Source organism: Dipodomys merriami, unplaced genomic scaffold, assembly GCF_024711535.1.
Source record: "Dipodomys merriami isolate MVZ:Mamm:240054 unplaced genomic scaffold, mDipMer1.0.p SCAF_8, whole genome shotgun sequence".
NCBI lineage: Eukaryota > Metazoa > Chordata > Mammalia > Rodentia > Heteromyidae > Dipodomys > Dipodomys merriami.
The window spans coordinates 10,827,439-10,848,838 of NW_027206401.1; the positions used below are offsets into that span (position 1 = coordinate 10,827,439).

At 41.7% G+C, this 21,400-nt stretch overlaps 1 protein-coding gene across 3 annotated transcripts in view; it reads left to right on the plus strand.

Moving 5' to 3' along the window:
• Rmnd1 (required for meiotic nuclear division 1 homolog) overlaps nt 1–19,726 on the plus strand; it is a 29,796-nt gene extending 10,070 nt beyond the window's left edge. The window contains exons 3-12 of one of the 3 annotated variants that reach the window (XM_070010624.1): nt 716–824; nt 3,280–3,355; nt 6,714–6,753; nt 8,402–8,502; nt 10,443–10,549; nt 11,477–11,541; nt 13,285–13,361; nt 16,303–16,423; nt 19,124–19,240; nt 19,545–19,726. In XM_070010624.1, coding sequence (XP_069866725.1) covers nt 716–824; nt 3,280–3,355; nt 6,714–6,753; nt 8,402–8,502; nt 10,443–10,549; nt 11,477–11,541; nt 13,285–13,361; nt 16,303–16,423; nt 19,124–19,240; nt 19,545–19,577 — 846 coding nt within the window. In that variant the 3' untranslated portion in view covers nt 19,578–19,726. Of the gene's footprint in view, nt 1–715; nt 825–3,279; nt 3,356–6,713; nt 6,754–8,401; nt 8,503–10,442; nt 10,550–11,476; nt 11,542–13,284; nt 13,362–16,302; nt 16,424–19,123; nt 19,241–19,544 lie in introns of those variants that run through there. The other 2 variants (XM_070010625.1, XM_070010626.1) reach the window with 2 other exon arrangements.
• Nucleotides 19,727–21,400: the final 1,674 nt, after the last annotated feature.

Genomic DNA, 21,400 nt, shown 5'->3' on the forward strand with positions numbered 1-21,400 from the left:
TGGAATAGTTCCTCTCTATTTCTTTTGCAGGGCTGGGGATCAAACCTAGGACCCAGAACATCTAGGGAAGTTCTCTAGCATTGCAGTACATCTCTATTTATTCTCTATTTCTAAAAAAAAATGTCTGGGCCAATTAAACTGATGTCAGATCTTAACGGCCTATAACTACAGTCTGAGCAAACAATGAACAGTTTATTTCACACAACATGATACATGTGTGTACTGACTAAATGACACACTGTCAAGTTTGTAGACTCTTCTGTTTATGATTACTCAAGAGTAAAATACTGTAATTCATTTGGGGATTTTATGGAATCTGCCTGTACCAGGCAAGTGATAAATTGTAAAATGACCTCATATATGTTACTGTGAAAGAGCCAGGAAAACTTGATGGGAGAATCCTTAACTGTTTCATCCAGACTTAGATACTGCCTTTATTCAGTCTACTTATACGCTGGCCTCCAGCTTCCCTTTCAGGATAATCCAGTCCATCCTTTTGGCTAGTGGAAGCAGGCTCTTTTGTAGTTTGAGCTGAAATATGTTTCCATGTAATTTCCTTGTCTTCTTCCTTATCAGATCCCTTGAATGCTTGAAAATAATCTGAGTGCCAAAGTTGGCACTCAGAGCCCCTAAGAGGACAAGACCCAGCAGCCATCAACAGGTGCTTCTGAGTCTGTTGACAAGGTAACCTGTCCTGTGCTCATCCCCCAAACAGAACCTGATGCACTGCACAGCCTTTGCAACAGCAGATGAGTATCATCTGGGAAACCTATCTCAGGAGCTGACTGCCCATGGATATATCGAAGTAACAAGCTTGCCTAGAGGTACTTCTGCTTGAACCTGGTGCCAAGTATATTAAAATAAGAGAATAACTTTTCTGTGACAGTGTCTTAAGTATGCCTTTATTTGCATTTTGTTTTTTATTGAAAAATTGTCATAAAAGTGGTGTCAAGGGCTGGGAAGGTGGCTCAGTGGTAGAGCGCTTGCCTTGAATGCTTGAGGCCCTGGGTTCGATTCCTCAGCACCACATATGCAGAAAAAAAAGCCGGAAGTGGCACTGTGGCTCAAGTGGTAGAGCCCTAGCCTTGAGCTGAAGAGCTAAGGGACAGCGCCCAGGCCCAGAGTTCAGGCCCCACAACCGGACCCAAAAAAAAAAAAAAAAGTGGTGTCAAGCTGGGCACTGGTGGCTCATGCCTGTAATCCTAGCTACTCTGGGAAGCTGAGATCTGAGGATCACATTTTAAAGCCAGCCCAGGCAGGAATGTTCTTTAGACATCTCCAATAAACGACCAGAAAGCAGGAAGTGATGCTGTGGCTCAAGTGGTAGAATGCTAGCCTTGAGCTGAAGAGCTGAGGGACAGCACCCAGGCCCAGAGTTCAGGCCCCACGTCCGGACCCAAAAAAAAAAAAAAAAAAAAAAGTTGTACCCAATGTCTATAAAAATGACATAGAAATTATATATAATTATAGAGAACTTACTTCTTAGATTAAAATCAGTGATTCATCTTTATTTGCAGCATTACTATTGCTTAGGAAGATCAAACTCTGTGTGTTAATATTCTGCTGTTGTAACAAATACCTGAGAGAAATCAACTTAAAAAGAGGAAAGGTTAGACGGGCACTGGTGGCTCATGCCTGTAATCCTAGCTACTCAGGAGGCTGAGATCTGAGGATCCTGGTTCAAAGCCAGCCCATGCAGGAAAGTCTGTGAAACTCTTATCTCCAATAAACCACCAGAAAACTGGAAGTGGCACCATAGCTCAAGTGGTAGAGCGCTCGCCTTGAGCTGAAGAGCTGAGGGACAGCACTCAGGCCTCTGAGTTCAAGCCCCACGACCAACCAAAAAAAAAAAAAAAATTGGAAAGGTTTATGTTAGCTCACAGCTTTGGAAGTGTCTGTCCATTTTCCTGTTGCTTCTAGGTATGTGGTAAGACAATGCATCATAGTGACAGAGCAGGTCAGTTGATCCATCATAATGACCAGGAAGTATGTGAAGAGCATGTCCACAATGACCCAACTCCCACCAGACCCCACCTCTTAAAGGTTTCCAACACCTCCCCAAAGGTCCACATGCTAGAAATAAAGCCTTTAATACATGGGTTGTGGGAGATATTTACTTAAATCATAGTCCCATGCTGCACATTAAGTTATTTTAAGCCAGGCACTGGTGGCTCATGCCTGTAATCCTAGCTACTCAGGAGGCTTGAGAGCTGAGGATTATAATTCAAAGCTATCCTGGGTAACAAAGTCCATGAGTCTCTTAACTCCAATAACTATTCAGAAAAAGCTGGAAGTGGCGCTGTGGCCCAAGTGGTAGAGCACTAGCCTTGAACACAGACAGGCTCAGAGATAGAGCTCAAGGCCCAGGATTAGCAAAAAAAAAAAAAAAAAAAGCTATTTTAATATTATAGTTCCATAAAATTGATATAAAAAACAAGGACATTTTTAAATAGCACAGTATTTTAGAAGTAATAGAATTAAAATAAAAGATAAACATATGAGCATACAAAAGAAAATTTTAGGAAAGCATAAGAACGGGTTCTTGCTAGATGTGGAAGCTCATGCCTGTAATCCTAGCATTTGGGAGGCTGAACTTACTGCTGCTGAAAATAGGGCAGCAGTGAGCTAGCTCAAGAGCATTCAGAGTTCAAGACCAGCTTGAACTATATAGCAAGATCAAGTCTAGCCTATGCCATCTTAATAACTAACAAATAAAACTTATTTTGATGGAAGAAAGTTTTACTTTGAAGGTAGATAAACTTTTTAATTCATCTGAACAGCAAAATAAATTGAAAACTCCCCTGCACCAATTCCATAGAGAGTTGAATGTCATCAAACCCCAGTACCTCAGAGAAAAGAGAAAGAAAGTTAAAGGCCTGATGCTGGTGACTCATGCCTATACTGTAACTATTCTGGAGGCTGAGATCTGAAGATCATGGTTCAAAGTCAACCAGGCAAGAAAGGCCATGAGACTCTTATCTTCAATTAACCACCAGAAAACTGGAAGTAGAGCTGAGACTGAAAGTGGTGGAGTGCTAGCCTTGAGCATAACAGCTCAAGGACAGCACCTGGGCCCTGCGTTCAAGCCCCATGACCAACAACAGAAAGCCATATTTCATTTTCAAGTATGGCATCCTTTACCAAATCTGAGTAGGAAAGTTAGAGACTGTGTAGAGCCCTTTGTAGTATATTAAGTGATCAAAGGACTTTATTAAAAGATGACTTGCATATAGTGTCTCCTTGTAATACAGCTTTTCTGTTATTTATTTTAAATCTCAGATGCAGCAAATATTTTGGTGATAGGTGTAGAACATTCTGCAAAAGAAGGAGATCCTGGAACAATCTTCTTCTTCAGGTAAGATGGGAAAGAAACTGAATTGGGAAGTTGGTCAGTGCTCAGGTGGCTGTGGTCTTGAGTGTGCAGAGGTACCTCTTGTGATAGCTTGTATGTTCAAAGTGTATTTGTGATCTGAACATATCATCAGGCCTAGGAATCTTTTGGTAAATACTCTTTAGGAAATGAAATTTTAAAACAATAGTCTTGCCCTGGCTTGTCTGTAAGTATCAGTTTGCATCCAGTGAGCTAACATGAAGCCCTGGCTTCCTATTCATCCAGTGCTCCTCACCAGCTCCATACTACCTCTGCTGCTTTTCTTTGTTTCTTTTCCTTCTGGAACTTTTCAGCCAAAGTTTTAGCCCATATTACTTCCCTTCTCCCCCCCCCCCCCCCAAGGGACTCAGACTGGTATGCTGGCTCACATACACTGTTATTTAAGGATGGCCTTGGAAGTGGCGCTGTAGCTCAAGTGGTAGAGCGTTCGCCTTGAGCTGAAGAGCTGAGGGACAGTGCCCAGGCCCAGAGTTCAAGCCCCACGACCGACAAAAAAAAAAAAAAAATAGGGTAAGGATGGCCTTTAATACCAAATGCAGAGGAGCCTAGTGAGATCGTTGAGATCATAAACTCATGCTGTTCTCCTCCCTATACCCAAGGAAGGTCTGTTACTCCCATTTTGTAGCTGAGGAAATGGCAGACCAGAGATTCAGTGAATTACAGTCATGGGACTAAATGATAGAAATGAAATATATGGGACATCTAAGAATCTGAACTTTAAGCCAGGCATGGTGGTATGCCTGTCCCAGCTACTCAGGAGTCTGAGGCAGGAAAATCATTTGCCCAGGACTTCTGAGCCAATCCAGACAATATGGTAAGCTCCTATATCAAGAAAAACAAACACAAACTAGGTGTTGTGGTACAGGCTTGTAATCCCAGCTACTTCAGAGGATCAGCTAGTAAGAGCAGAAGTTCAAAGACATCCTGAGCAATATAACATGACCTAGTCTCAAAATAGTTGTTTTGTTTTAAAGGGCAGGGATTTACTTAATGATAGAGTGCTTGCGTAGTTTGAATACACTACCCTCAGTTCAGTCCACAGTGCCAAAAAAAAAAAAAAAAGTTCATTGGTAGAGGATTTTTGTGGTTGTAATCCTTCCAGATTAAAAAAACAGGAAAACCTGTGTTTGTTCTATCAGTGCCTACCTTCCTTTCACTCGAACTTTAGAGATAATCAAGGTTTCACTGTTGAGTGCCAGTAGAAGAGCAGCATCCCGTCCCTGCAGGGAGGAGTCCCGAGGCAAGGACCCGGCTGTGCGGTGTACTACAAGCATACACGTTCTCAGCATCACATTTCTAAAAGTGAAGGAAAGATGAATTCTTAGTAACATAAATAATGCTACATCACCTAGCTAGCGTACTCTAGCTAACCTCACAATGTCATTTCAACACCTCAACTGATGAGACTTTCCATACTTGTTTTGCGTACTGTATTTTACACTGACAGCTTGCCTTGCCAGACCTCAGTCATGGTCTAGGTCCTGCATTTGTGCAAGCTGTGTATTTTACACTGACAGCTTGTCTCACTAGGTACCAGTATGGTCCAGATCCGGCATTTGCACAGATGCCTCTGAATGTCGGCCCAACTGCATAGCAGAGCTGTAGATGTGGGCACAGTCCACTGCACTCCCTTCTGTTTAGACATGACCCTCTGCATGCATATGTAACTGTGGCTTTTAACTTGTCAAAGCTGTCTCCTCAGACTCAGCCCTGATGCACTAATATACTTACTTACTGGTCTCCAGGCCTGTCTATTCACCCACAACCATTTATTTGTTTGCAGTAGGCAAGTCCCTTCAGTAAACAGCTCTCTATTGACACTTTTCTGCTTGAAATTCCATGCATCAAATTGTCACAGAACAAAGTCCCCTTAGGGATTGACTGGGCCTGATGAACCTGAGTGTTCACATGACCATACATCTGGATGCCTATGTAGCTCCCTTCTAGCTATTCCAAGACACCACTTCGCTCCTTCCTTTTCTTTCCTGAGCATGCACAGATCCCACTCTTGTCTCTTCTTACTTTCCCCACTGCTAGCTCTGCAAGTGCCTTAGAAGTTATATCTCTTGGCTAGATATCCCAGAGTGCACTCTGCCAACCTCTTCTATGATACTGATCATATACTGTGGTAATAAGCAGTCTAGGTGGCAATCTTTCTGAGATTGGGAGTTTCTAGAAGATACGAACTGAGTCATACTAATCTTTGTATCCTAAGTGATAAAATAAATGAAGACACACATCTACTAAGCACTTGAGATGCCTAAAGAATGATTTACTTCCCGCCATTCCCATCTTTCCTTCCTCCAGTGCAGTAACCCAGTAACTAAAATGGAAGTTTTTATTTATCACTTAAACAGCCCATCACTGCAAAAGTCAAACATGAAACTAAGTTTGTAGTGCTCAGTCTTCTAGTTCTAGTATGGAGGCCCCTGTGCCTTCCTTTCAGCTGTTCTAAGCTCTGTGCAACGGCAAACTTCAATCAAACTCAGCCTCAGCCCCACAAGTCTTAAAAATGTGAGCCCCAGGCTGGAACTAGTGGCTCACAATTATAATCTTAACTACTCAGGAGGCTGAGATCTGAGGATCATGGTTCAAAGCCATCCCGGGCAGAAAAGTCCCCTTGACACTCTTACCTCCCAGTTAACCACTCAAAAACGAGAAGTAGCACTGTGGCTCGAAGCAGGAAAGCACTATCCTTGAGCAGAAGAGCTTAGGGACAGTGCCTAAGCCCTGAGTTCAAGCCCCGTGACCAACAACAGCAACAAAAATGTGACCCTTTATTAAGTTTCTTTTTGTACTGGAGAGTTGAATCAGAGGTGCAAGGTGTAACACATGAAGGGACATAGTATGACAGTAGCAGCTACTTTTTCTAGAACTTTGATTTCATGTGAGAAGTCAGGTTGTATCAAAAATTAAATAGACACAAAGTACTGATGAATTACCCCTGTAATCTTAGGCTGAGATCTAATCATCTTAGTTCAAAGATAGCTGGGGCACACAAATTCTAGAGACTCTTATTTCTAATTAACCAGCAAAAGACACTGAAAGTAGTAGACAGCCAGACTTAAACAAAAAAGCTAAACAAGAGCTTGAGGCCCTGAGTTCTAGCCCCAATACTGGCACAAAAATAAAATTAAAAAGTAGCTCTTATTTTAGCAAATGTTCCTAGTCCCTGTGTCTAATCAATAAGTCATATTTCCTCCTGTTATATCCTGGATATGGTCTAGATGTTACCCAACTATGGCTTCATTGGCTTTATGTATGGACCCAAAGAATGTATTCTATCTTTAACTTAGTTAATTTTCTTATTCTTTTAAATCAGGGAAGGAGCTGCTGTGTTTTGGAATGTCAAAGACAAAACGGTAGGTGTAAATAAAGTATAAAAGTGTGAAAGTTTGGGCTGGGAAGGTGGCTCAGTGGTAGAGCGCTTGCTTTGCATGCATGAGGCCCTGGGTTCGATTCCTCAGTACCACATAAGCAGGTGAAAAAAAAGCCAGAAGTGGCGCTGTGGCTCAAGTGGTAGAGCGCTAGTCTTGAGCTGAAGAGCTGAGGGACAGCACCCAGGCCCAGAGTTCAGGCCCCACACCGGACCCCCCACACACACACAAAAAAGTTTCTTAAATACATTCATCAAAACTACAATTCTTATAAATCATGTGAAAAAAATCTATTTCTGAGAAAATGCCCATGTGTATGATAATTATACTAAATAAATAGCAAGTAAATGCCCATTCCAATGGCTCAAGCCTGTAATCCTAGCTGTCAGGAGGCTGAGATCTAAGGATCCTGATTTGTAACCGGCCCAGGTAGATGAAATAAGAAGATTCTTACCTACAATTAACAGAAAAATGCCAGATCTGGAGGTGTGGCTCACGTGTTAGAGCACCATCTGTGAGCCAAAAAGTCAAGTAAGAACAAGTGGAATATACAAAGCTAGTTACAAAATATAACCAATACATTGTGGAAGTTGTTTAGCTCAGGGCTGGTGTTCCACTGCTTGAATCGTAGCTCCCATTTACAGTTGTTTGTTGGTTGACCAGAGATAAGGGTCTCATTGACTTTCTTGCCCAGGCCTGGCTTCGAACTGTTATCATCAGATCTCATCCTCCTGAGTAGTCAGTATTAGAAGTGTGAGCCACTGGTGTCTGGCCTGTGCATGTCTTTTGATATAGCCATTCCTAAAGAAATAGTCCCACATGACACCAAAGAACATGCTTAAGATGGTATACCATGCTGTAATGCATGGTAATCACCATCCCAATGGATATTAAATAAGTTGCACTTCTCCTCCATTGAGAAGAACAGCACAGAATACATTCACACTCATACCACAGTCCTATTTTACCTAAGACGATGCTCACAGGAATACAATGTGTTAGGCAGGCATCTCTGAGATTAGGATTTCAGGTGAGCACATAAGATAGTCACATTCTGCACTTCATGTTCTAACTTAAAAAACATATAGAACTTTTTTTTGAGATTTAGTGAAAACAAACTATAATGTTACTAGTGATTTCCTTTGGATAATTATATTTTTCTCTTCTCTTTCCTGTTCATCTCTATTTTCTAAACATAAAGATTGATGAATATGCCATCTCTCAGTGAGTCCATCTTTTCCTTAAAAACTAAGCAACAGAATTGTTGGGGATCATTGGCTCACCCCTGTAATCCTAGCTACTTAGGAGATTGAGATCTGAGGTGCATGGCTCAAAGTCAGCCCAGGCAGGGAAGTCCTTAAAACTTTTCTCCAATTAACATCCAAAAAGCTGGAAGTGGAGCTATGGCTCAAGTGGTGGAGTGCTAGCCTTGAGCAAAAATTCTCAGAGACAGTGCCCAGGCCCTGAGTTCAAGTCCCAAACCAGCATATGCACACACATGCACATGAGCATGCATGCACACAACCCCAAAACGTAATGTTGATAACGTAATGAAAGATATAAAAGTCCAGCTTTATATTTGTACACTGATGGACTTGCTTTAGTTTCAGGTTAGTGTTTCCTTTTCTTCTAGATGAAGCACGTGATGCAGCTTCTGGAGAAGCACGAAATCCAGCCCTACGAAGTTGCCTTAGTCCACTGGGAGAATGAGGAGCTCAACTACATAAAAGTAGAGTAAGAACTTCCTATCAGCTTTACGAAAGGGCGTGGAGAAGTAAAAAGTTTACATAAATCATCTCTGAATATAGACACTAATTTTAAGAAAAAAGTTCTTAGTACAAACTAAGTCAAGGAATAAATACGAGGGGATACAATGTGGTGTGTGTTTGTGTGTATGTGTGTATGACTTCTCAGGCCGTCCACAAATTAAAACAAGTAGAGTATAACTCCCAGTTGGAAAGCTTTTGTTTCAGTTAAGTAAATCCATTTTGTACTTGGTTTTGAGAGTAGAGTGTAATATGATCTCAGAGAACCACATGCAGGAAAGTGGTGTAGAAATGTGGGTGCCTGAGGCTGGCAATGTGGCTTAGGGGTACAGTGCTTGCCTAGCATGCATGAGGCCCTGGGTTCAATTGCTCAGTGCCACTAAACAAATAATAATAAAGAAATTAAGGAGCCGGGCACCAGTGGCTCACACCTGTAATCCTAGCTACTCAGGAGGCTGAGATGTGAGGATCACGGTTCAAAGCCAGGTGCAAAGCCAGCCGGGGCAGGAAAGTCTGTGAGACTCTTAATCTCCAATAAACCACTCAAAAACTGGAAGTTGCATTGTGACTCAAGCAGTAGAGCGCTCGCCTTGAGCTGAAGAGCTGAGAGACAGCGCCCAAGCCCAGAGTTCAAGCCCCACGACCGACCCCCCCCCAAAAAAAAAAAGAAAGAAATCAGAGGGAGTGAGGGAAGGGAGGGAAGGGTGCTTGTGTGATATAGGCCTGGTATGTGGCTCTAAGGTAAAGCAGATGGGAAGGAGCAGCCTGCAGATTCCCCTACCTCAGCAAGGGCAAACAAAGAGTGCTAGGACACTGTTGAAGACAGGGTGGCTCATTCGGAAAGGACTCTCTCTAGTGCCCCCACCTACTAGAATATGAAACAAAGCTCTTAGGAAAGGAAGCCGATGGCAGAGCTTTAGGGCAATTTGGAGGAGATTCCAGATTGCCCGCCTTGGCCCAGCACTATTTTCCAAGTGCTTCCCCTGAGCCTTGTGGTGTCACTCTGGCCCACCATGAGGATGGACCAGGCCTGCAGTGGCTGCACCAAAGTGACCATGGGAGCCTAAGAGAGACACAGACGTGCTAATGTACTTTCATTAAATTTTATCTATTTCTGCTACTACCGAGGCTTGAACTCAGGATCTTGTACTACATTCCTTAACTTTTTTGCCCATGGCTGATTCTCTACTACTTGAGCCACAATTCTGCCTCTAGCTTTTTGCTGGTTAATTGTGTGTGTGTGTGTGTGTACATATATATACGTATATACATACATAAATATATATACACACACACACACACATACATGTATATATATATATATGGGGGGGGGGAGCAGGTCATGGGGCTTGACCTTTGGGCCTGGGCGCTGTCTCTGAGCTCTTAAGCTCAAGGTGAACGTTCTACCACTTGGGCCACAGCACCACTTCCAGTCTTCTGGTGGTTAACTGGAGATGAGAGTCTTATGGACTTTTCTTTGAACCATGATCCTCAGATCTCAACCTCCTGAGTAGCCAGGTTTACAGGCATGAGCCACCAGCGCCCAGCTGGAGATAAAAGTTTTGTGGGTATGTTTCCCTGGACTGACCTCAATCCTCAGATCTCAGCCTCCAGTAATAGGAGTATAGGTATGAGCACCTGGCTTAAATGTCCACTGATATATATTTTTTTAATACTGGGGTTTGAATGGAGGGGGTAACAATGCTCAATAGGAAGTGTATTCATTACCTTACTCATGTAACTGTAACCCTCTGTATAGTATCTTTACAATAAAAAATTAAAAAATACTTTAAAAAAATACTGGGGTTTGTACTCAGGGCCTAGAAGTCTACCCTTGATTGGTACCTCCAGCCCCTTAAAGTGTTATTAAGATTTGGAAGATACTATTTTTTTCTTTCTTTCTCACAGAGGGCAGTCCAAACTTCACAGAGGGGAAATCAAGTTAAATTCAGAGCTGGATATGGATGATACCATTCTAGAAAAATTTGCTTTCTCCAATGCTCTTTGCCTGTCAGGTAAGTTTCTCCTGCTCTCAAGGAAGGCATTACACAGTCTATATTTCCTCAGAGGAAGTTTAAGTATTTGGTGAAGATTTCGCCATTTTTCAGACAACATTCCACACAGCTAAGCACTCCTTTTCACTGTGGAACACGTGGGTAACTAGACTAGGTTCTAAAGCTTCCCTGCCCCTCGTGCCTGTATTAAGGTCACCACCTTTGTTTTCCTGTCCATTGCTCAGTGATTGTTCAATTTGAGGTAGTCTCTAATCCAGACAGCCTAATTCAGCCCTGCCCTGTGTGATGGCCTGGGCCACATCTCTGTGTCACAGCAATAGGAGGGAGTCACATGGCTCAAGCTGAACATGTTCCATGGGAATTCCTTTGCAAATAGGCTGGCTGAAGACAGTCCACACCCTCTGGCTTCTTTCCAAGACTGATGCAGTTTATTCCACTCATAGCCCAGAGGAGTGTGGGAAAGCAACCTTTCTCCCACCTGGGCTCCCTTGGTGCACTGTGTCTCTTCCCTCTGCTCTCTAAGATGTGCTTCCTAGAACATCAGTTCTGCCGCGTAGAGCTGTAGGCTGCCCACAGGACGCAGAGCTTCAGTTCCCTTTGTCTTTGCAGGTTCCTGCCATGCTTGCAGATCTATCTCCCTCTTCAGTTCCAGTTTCAAATTGGCTTTTTTGTTTCTGTTTGAAGGTTTTTGGTTGTTGTGGTTTTATTTTATTTTTGTTGTATTGTTTTGGTTTGGGCTTTTTGATACAGGGCCTGTTACCCAGGCTGGCCTCAAACTCATGATCCTATGCTCTTGCCTCCTGAATGCTGGGGTTATATGTGTGATCCACTATGCCTGGGCTGCACATTTGCTCCTTAATCTGTTGTCAGACTGGCAGCATAAACATGATGATAAAGAAATGTTTCCTGTTACTTTTTTTCCCCTAGTGAAGCTTGCTATTTGGGAAGCAACACTGGACAAATTCATTGAGTCTATTCAGTCAATTCCAGAGGTAATTATATCAATTCTGTACTTGTTTTCAAGAATTGATTTGTAGTGGGGGGGAATATAAACTTTTCATTTTTAACAATATGTACAAGATGAGTATAATAAAGTAATGAGAAAACAATAGGAAAGCTACATAGATTTTAAGCAATGAAAATACCTTTCAATTACATGTAAAATGATGATATATTAGAAACTTCGTTTTGGTTTTTCACTTTTTAAAACTTACAATTACTGTGATTGTACAGTATGTTTAATAATAACTGAATTAGAATGTCCTGGGCATGTAGTTAGTGGTAAATCACTTACCTAGCATGTAATCAGGTTTTGGCTTTGATGCTTTGTACTGCAAAAGGTATAAAAGAGGTAAATACTCTATTTCTATAATAAAATGCCTGAGATAACCAAGTTATTGGCAAGCGCTCTACCACTGAGCCACCTTCCCAGCCCCGATAACCAAGTTATTGGGAGGAAAGTTTACTTTGGCTCAGTTTCGGCCTGGTTTGGTAGACCTGTGGGTGTGGGATATGTGACTGGGCAGCTAATGGCGGGAACCCACGGCCAAGGAAGCTGTACCCATGGCCACAGGAAATAAAGACAGGAAGACAGACCACGATCCCAGTGATTTCTTCAAGGGCACACTCCTGGTGACCCAACTTCCCGACATTATGTCCCATCTCTACAACATCCCACCACTGCCCGACAGTGCCACAGGCTCTGGGCCAAGCCCCCACTACATGGACATCTGGAGATATTCAGGATCCAAACTAGCCAGGCATCCAGTGTTCATGCTTATAATCCTAGATACTCAGGAGACCTGAGTTCTGAGGATCATGGTTCAAAGCCAGCCTGGGCAGACAAATCCTTGTGACTCTCATGTGCAGTTAACCAGCAAAAAGCTAGAACTGGAAGCAGAGCTGAAATAGAGTGCTAGTCATGAGTAAGAAACCTGAGTAAGAGCACAAGGCCCAGAGCTCAAGTCTCAGTACCAGCAGGAAAGGGAAAGTAAAAGGAATTGGGGGTGGGGGGGGGCGTAATATATATAAATATATAAAATTTCTGCCTAGTGGGGCTGGGAAGGTGGCTCAGTGGTAGAGTGCTTGCCTTGCATGCCTGAGGCCCTGGGTTCAATTCCTCAGTACCACATAAACAAAAAGAAAAAAGCTGGAAGTGGTGCTGTGGCTCAAGTGGTAGAGCACTAGCCTTGAGCTGAAGAGCTGAAGGACAGCGCCCAGGCCCAGAGTTCAGGCCCCACGACCGGACCAAAAAAACAAAAAAAAAATTCTGCCTAGCAAAACTTTAAAATATTGGAGTGAATTAGGACATACATCTGGAAGACAGTTTTATCTAAAGAATTATGTACATAAAAGTATGTCCCTACAGAATTTACTTGATGAACCCAGTACTTAAAAAAGATATACAGAATCTGTGCATTGATTCCCTCCCACCACCCCAGGATGCGAAAATCTGTGGGTGCTCATTTTTATGCACAATGTTATACACACAACCCATGCATGTCTTTCTGTATACTTAAATCATCCTAGATTGCTGATTGTAATTAATACAATGTAAATGCTATGTAGATAGCTCTCCTGCTCTGCATCATTTAAGGAATAACAAGGAAAATACATCTGCTTATTCAGCACAGTGGCAGTGTGTTATAGTTTCTTCTCTCTGGTTAGTTGACTACACATAGAACCCACAGAAACAGAGGGCCAACTGTATATATGGTTTTATTCCCTCCAAATAGGCTTTAAAAGCTGGGAAGAAAGTGAAACTATCCCATAAAGAAGTTATGCAGAAAATGGGTGAACTCTTTGCCCTAAGGTAAAGTTTCTCTTGTAAACAAAGTATTTCATATATTAAATATTCTCGAGAAAACATTCTGATAGTTCTGTAGTAAAGAAGAAACATTTATACTTTTATAGGAATTCTGCTACTTCCATTTCATTAATGATAGGCAGGGAGAGCTCTTACCATGAGAAGGAATGAGTTATACAAGGCCTCTAGCTGAGGAAATCCAGCAAGTACAGAAGAGGACCTAACTAGTCCACATTAAACCTAGACTTAGGCAAGCACATTCTGAGAGTAGGAAGATATATTATCATTTGGTTAGTGCAAATTTCCAGCAAAATAAATACATGCAGTGGACTTACTTGTACAGAACAGTTACATACCAACTTCATTAAATATGAGACCCCAAAATGCAATACAAAGAAAAAACCCTTACCACTTAAACTCTTTCAGTACTCTGTAGTCATAGAACTTAAATTTTATGTTTTGAAACAGCCCTTTTAGCCTTATTTTGATCTTGTCTTTCCATTTGAGCTTAAATAAAAAGAAAAGCATACATTAAATAATGACAACTAAGTCACAACTGTCACACACAAGACACCATCACTGGGCTGGGAAGGTGGCTCAGTGGTAGAGCGCTTGCCTTGCATGCATGAGGCCCTGGGTTAGATTCCTTATCACCACATAAGCAGAAAAAGCCGGAAGTGGTGCTATGGCTCAAGTGGTAGAGCGCTAGCCTTGAGCTGAAGAGCTGAGGGACAGCACTCAGGCCCAGAGTTCAGGCCCCATGACCGGACCCCCCCCCCAAAAAAAAAAAAGATACCATCACTTAAGATGCCTCCCAACTTTAGAGAATTCTGTGTGTTCGTCCTGGGGCTTGAACTCATGGCATGGGTGCTGCCCCTGTGCTTTTTTTTCCCCTCAAAGCTAGCACTCTACCACTTGAGCCACAGCTCCACTTCTAAGAGTCTCAACGACTTTTTTGTCCAGGCTATCTTCAAATCACAATCATCAGATCTCAGCCTCCTGAGTAGCCAGGATTATAGGTGTCAACCACTGGCACCTGCCAAATAATGCATTGAGTCAGATATACCTATGATCTAGCTATTTATTCAGAGGCAGGGATTGGGTCTGCAGTCTAAAGGCAGATCTGGCAAAAGCATGAGACCCCATGTGAAAAACTAAAAGCAGAAAGGATCAGGGGCATGCCTTTAGTAGAGTGCACATAGCTAGCAAACATAAGGCTCTGAATTCAAACTTGAAATACTACCAGGAAAAAACCTTAGAAGTTAGGACTAAATATATTTAGATTTGTTAATATTTGTAAAATTTGTTTGTATAAAGCCTTATTTTTATCCTTGTATTATTTGAGTTGTTTGGTAAGATAAGAGTGTCTACTAGCCGGCCTCCAGTGGCTCATACCTGTAATGCTAGCTACTCAGGAGGCTGAGATCTGAGGATCGAGGTTCAAAGCCAGTCCAGGAATGAAAGTCCAGGAGACTCTTATCTCCAATAAATCACTAGAAAACCAGAAGTGGCGCTGTGGTTCAAGTGGTAGAGTTGGTAGAGTGCTAGCCTTGAGCTGAAGAGCGCAGGGACGGGGCTCAGGCCCATAGTTCAAACCCCACACTGGACCCCCCCCCCAAAAAAAAAAAAAGTGTCTACTATTGTTTTTCTGAATGCTTCTTAAAGTTATTTTCTTAAATTTTCATTTAGCAAAAAATTTTAAAGCTCAGATTTCTATTAAAAAGATGGAGAGCAGAGGGTTGGAGAAGGGAAGTAATTTGGATGTGCATATTTATATGTTTGCTTGTTCAGTGCTTGAACCATGACTGGAAGGATACTGAGGGAGGAGCCTTCCTACACACACAGAGCAGGAGAAAGGGAAAGGGGAAATTGGGAGTAAGATTAATCTGTTTTTCTCTTTTTATATCTTTTGGGCTTGGGGAGGAGGGTGTTTTTCTTTTGTCCTTTTTTTTTTTTTAACCACAGATCTTCCTATGTAGCCCATACTAGCTTCAAACAATCCTTCTGCCTCATTCTCCTCAAGTGCAAGTATTACAGGCATGAATCTTCACATCTAGCTGTTAGTTTTTAAACTGTGTGATCACCTGGCCCCAAAAATAGCTTGCTTGGAACTGCAAAGTATTTTAATGAAAAAAGAAACAAGTGCATCATTTTTTAAAAATGTGTTTTCTAGCCGGGCACAGTGGCTCACACGTGTAATCCTAGCTACTCAGGAGGCTGAGATCTGAGGATCATGGTTCAAAGCCAGCCTAAGCAAGAAAGTCTGTGAGACTCTTATCTCCAACAAACCACTCAGAAAACCTGATGTGGCACTGTGGCTCAAGTGGTAGAGTGCTCACTTTGAGTTAAAGATCTGAGAGACAGCGCCCAGTCCCAGAGTTCAACCCCATGATGGACCCCCCCAAAAAAAATTTTTTCTACTTTTAAAAGGTTAAATATTAATAGTAACCATTAAAATTTAAAGATTCAGTTAAGGCTGGCACAGGCCTATGATCCCAGCTATGTACACAGGAAGAATTTTTTTTTTTAAAGACTTAAGTTTGAGTTTTTAAATTATTTGTAAAAGGTTTTTTTTTTTGCCAATTGTGAGACTTGAACTTAGGGTCTGGGCACGGTCCCTAAGCTCTTTTACTGAATAATAGCACTCTACCACTTTGAACTACAGCTCTACTTTGGTTTTCTGATTAATTGGAGGTGAGCATCTCATGGACTTTCCTCCCTGGGTTGGCTTTGAACCACAAGCTGTAGACCTCAGCCTCCTGAGTAGCTAGTGTTATTGGCATGAGCCATCAGCACCAGCTTATTTTGTAAATATTTGATTCACATATTTCTAAGTATTTTGCAACGGTCAGCATTTAAAGGTGCTTCCTATGTGTGAGAAGTATCACAGAAACAATGGGCTTTCAAATTCAATTTAAGTAAGAGTAACCATGTCCCCTTTCTTAAGGCACCGAATAAACTTAAGTTCAGACTTCTTGATCACTCCTGATTTCTACTGGGACAGAGAAAACCTAGAAGAACTTTACGATAAAACCTGTCAATTTCTTAGCATTACTCGACGAGTTAAGGTACACATTTTATACTTTTACTTGACATGATTTGCCTCAATTTGTATTCCTGTAAGATGCAAGTGAATGTGTTTGACTTTGGTTCCAATCTCTTTAGATTTATCTTTCCTTCTTGTCCTCTCTACAGTCACTTGATATGTCAAAGGATCTCTAGATAAGAGGTGTGAGAGATCAAAAACTGATAGATGTTTTTTTACTCCCTCCTATCTTGGAAGTACTGGGCATTTTTGTGAGTGTATTTTCTCTTGTTCAGATTAGAAAACCTCCAGCATGCCATTTTACCATTTGCTGTTTCTTTCCTGTCACTTTCCTTATGGTTTTAAGACATAGCACTTGAAAGCTAAGTGTTTTTTAATCATCTCTCTTTTCATTCTCTCCCATCTTAATGTCTTGTTTTACTGTGTAGTGTTACATTGAGTAGTTTTTGCCTGATATTCAAGGTACTTCCTAGTCTTATGCCTTTCTCAGTGTTATTTACCAGTGGACCAGTGGTCCACACCTATAAGCCTTAGCCACTCAGGAGGCTGAGATCTGAGGATCAGAGCAGAAAAATCTGCAACACTCCATCTCCAAAAAAACTACAAAAGTGCCAGACTAGAAACATGGCTAAAGTTGCAGAGCACCAGCCATGACTGGAAAAGCCTTGAGATTGAGCTCCAGCAACCAACCCAAAAAAGTGTGGGAGCCAGTGGCTCACACCTGTAATCATAGGTACTCAGGAGGCTGAGATCAAGTGACTTAAATTTCAAAAACCCTCCATGGCTCACTATTGCTACAACAGTTTTGCTACTTACATTATTTTCTCTAAGCCAAGACCTTTGTGTAACTCATAAAAGGTGTCTGCAGTTGTCATTTATCTTGTGTGGGTATCTTGTACCACAGAAAAGTAGAGGTCATGGCCCTGGTCTGGTCAGGGAAAGACAGCCACCCGAGGCCATCTGCTCATCACTGGCATAGAAAGACTGATTACAGGGGCGGTTAAGATGAAATTTGGGGGGGGCCTTCTTCAACATTTAAATATATGAGACATGGATTTGACAACAGTTGTAGGACAGACCTGAAAACCATTAGATTTTCGTGGCCTGGTGTTCATATAAAAGAGGGATGGTAGTGTCATGAAGGTAAGATACATCCAGCAGTTATATTAGCTAGCTATTACTATAACAGGTTTCCCCAAAACTTAGTGGTTTAAAGCAACAACTTACCACATAGTTTCACATCAGGACCTTTCTGTTTCAGGCTGCAGTGATCTCAAGAAGTAATTGGGAAAGAATCACTTCTTGGTTTTTTCATGTGTTACACATTAAATTTTCTGTATTAAAAATCATTTACCCAAGGAAGAAAATACAGGATTCCATTCTTCAAATGTTCACAAAGCACTGGATACCCTCCACAGCAGAGAGTTTGACAGTCTTAAAAGTCTTGAGGTGTTGAGTCTTCCACGTATTATGGAACATTCCTAAGAGTTCTCAAACTACAGGGAAAGACATACTCTAAGTAGTACTTTCTAAACATCCCAAAATACGTAAAGGATTTAGAAGTGGCTTTTGTTAATCAGCTTTCCATCACTTTTCTTATAGAGAAAACATTTAGGCTCAGTTCTAGAGATCCCACTCTTTATCACATGGGCCTTTAGAGGTCATTCAATATCCAAGCTGTATCAGAGCTCAAAGAAACAATCCTTCCTTCTATGCTCAACACAGGCAGCACGACAGGTAATTAAAGGCAGAGTGGTCACAGAGCTGCTTTTTCCTTAAGATAGTCTTGTGAGAACTTGGGGTGACAGTGTAGTCTGCTGAGAAACAGAAAAGTTGGGATAGGTCAGGTCACTTCATTTGTTAATTAGAAGTTTCAGTCTTAGCAAGATGTGCATGTGCAACAGGCATTTCTGTGCGGTGCCCAGCACCACTCCTCAAGCTGGCGTCCCTGGGGGTTCCATCAACACCAGCAATCTTGCTTGCATGACTTCCCTCACCTTTTCCTGTTAAGTTTTCAGATGTGTGCTTCTTATCCCAATCCTGCCCTCCAAATGTTTTCCTAAATTCACAGATCCTCCACCTGGACATACCTTATAGCATATAAACTCCAGGACATCAGACAGTTTGGTTATCAGCTTCCCAGTTCCTGGCAGAGTCACCACATAGGACATGTACTCAAAACTGATAGAATAAATCAGTGATTTAATTACGCTTCACTTATGTAGTCATCGTTCTACCAGAAACCCAAGTCTCTGCTTCACTGTCCATATCTAGTGAGTCAAACCATCTTCCTTTTCCTACTAAGTATCATTCACTCTTTGGCAATTTATTGAAAGCCCATGTGATGATCATAAAGTGTATGGCGCCATCTTCTGGTAATTGTGCAGCAGATCAAGTATTCAGTACTTTTTTAAAAAATGTGTAAGTTGCCTTTTAACTGCTTCATTAAATTAAAGCTGTCTACCAACAGTCAGGAAATTTTTGCAGACTTCCATCAAGTCTTACAAATAGGATGTTAAGCGTTTTGGCTATGTTACATAACAAAGTATTTGTGGGTGTGGCTTGCTATATACCAGTAACAACTGGTTACCTAGAGGAAGACTGGGAAGCAAGAATTAAGTGGTTTCTTAATGTAAAGCTGCAGAATGTTGAAGCATATGACCAACTTTTCTTCCTAAATAAAATTGTTTTAGTATCTGATGGTAAGGTTTTTCTTATACAGGTCATGAATGAAAAACTTCAGCACTGCATGGAACTAACTGATCTAATGCGGAATCACCTGACTGAGAAGAGAGCTCTCCGCCTAGAGTGGATGATCGTCATCCTCATCACCATAGAGGTGAGTAGGAGCACTGCACCAGTCATCTCCCATTTCAAGCTGTCTGAGATAAAGACAATTTGAGAATAAAAGGCCAAGTAGAGGATGATTTTGTTCTAATTACTAAGTCTATTTGGAAGTGAAGTTTCACAGCTATTTTCTAACTGCATTAAATGTAAAGACAGCATTTGAAAGTAGTTCTGGCTCAGATCTCCAGCTTGCCATGTAAAAAGGCAAACAGTTCATTCATTGCCATCTTGGAAAAGTCCATTTTAGTTTGTACTGTACAAAAAGATTGGTAATTCTTACTTTTTACCACCCTAAGGTAACAGTTGAGCTGGGACGAGTATTTTCCTGATCACATGATAACCAGTGTCACAAGAGAAATCCAGGTTCTACAATCAAAAACCAATGCTCAGTACTGGGTGATTTCTTATTTAATAGCTTTAATTTTCTACATCAAATTGTCATTTCTTTTGCTGCATGAATAAAAATTATGACAACTGGTGTTTGGTCATCATTGACAGTTCAAAGTAAAATGCTCTTATCATTTTAGGAATTAAAGTCAAAAGGCTTAGATTTTGGATACCACTTTTTAGCCTCTCCTTAGGAATATGGCTAAAGAACCACACAGAAATGAAATCAAGTTGTCAAGACAGGCTTTTGATGGCACAAGCACATTTTCTATACCTATTTTATGTGGCCTAATTTGAGTGAGTATGGTCATCAGTACTTTTGTCCTTCTATCTCCAGAAACTGACAGTTTTCTTCCTACAGAGACAATTCTCTTATATACTGTAAGGAAATTAAATAACAAGCAGCACAAAAATGAACATGCTTTCCATTTTAATTAACAATTAGCCCTGACACTTGGGCCTTTCCCCCCGACCTTTGCTTTAGTTCTTTTGTGTAGCCCCTTGCTTTTTGCCAGACATCAGCCTCAGCCTGCCACCCCTAGTCTGTATAGAGAATAAAAGGCATCTGCATCATCATGCCTGGCTTTAGAGGTCTCATTTTTACTTAGGGTGGCCTTGAAATGCAATCCTTCCCATCTCTGCCTTAAAAGTGTGTGGCATGTATTTTTGGGTTTTGTGTGAACATTTCAACTGGGTGTTTTGTTTTTTAACATAACCTAGGCCAGTCTCAAACTCACAACCCTATTGCCTCAGCTTCATTTTAGTGCTGATGTTATAGGCATGTACCACCATTCCTAGCTCAGCAATTCTTAAGTCAAACCAACCAACCACCAGTGACTCATGCCTACAACCTTAGCTACTCAGGAGACTGAGGTCTGGGAATTCCAGTTCAAAGCCAGCATGACAGATCAGTCGAAATATTCTTATCTCCAATTACTCATCGAAACTCAAGCAGAGGTGTAGCTCTCAAGTGGCAGAACACCAGCCATGAGCAAAAAAAAGAAAAAGCCATACAAAAGTGAGAGGCCCAGACCACACACACACACACACACACACACACACACACAGGCTTGTCAAGTAGGTGTGGAAACATGCATGTATAGTCCCAACCACTGGGAAAGCTGAGGCAGTGAGATCTTTTGCCCAGTTGGAGACAAACCTGGCAATACAGCCTAGGCTCAAAACAATGGTTAATCTTTCCCTTTCATGCCCTTCAGATGCATAGCCCCACTCCCCCAAACAAACGTCTTACATATGTGACTATCAATACACCACTTTATTCCAAAATGAGATGCCTGTTTTCCACCTTGCCTATTGCTGCACAGTATCCACCCAAGAGAACCTACATTTCTTGATAGCCGGATAGGCTTGTATTTGCTCTCAGAGTTCTAAAAGGAACACCTACAAATCATTTTCAGTACCTGCATCCCAAGGGTACCTGCAAGAATCTTTAGATCAAGCTTCATCTAATTTTCATATTAGCATACCTATGGTACACATCTGCAATCAGTGTATCAAAGACTTTTTTTGGGGGGGGGGGGTCTGGTTGTAGGACCTGAACTCTGGGCCTGGGCTCTGTCCCTCAGCTCTTCAACTCAAGGCTAGCACTCTACCACTTGAGCCACAGTGCCACTTCTGGCTTTTATTCTTTTTGCTTATGTGGTGCTGAGGAATCGAACCCAGGGCCCCATGCATGCAAGGTAAGCGCTCTACCACTAAGCCACCTTCCCAGCCCCTCAAAGACTTTACAGCTTCTTTTCACACT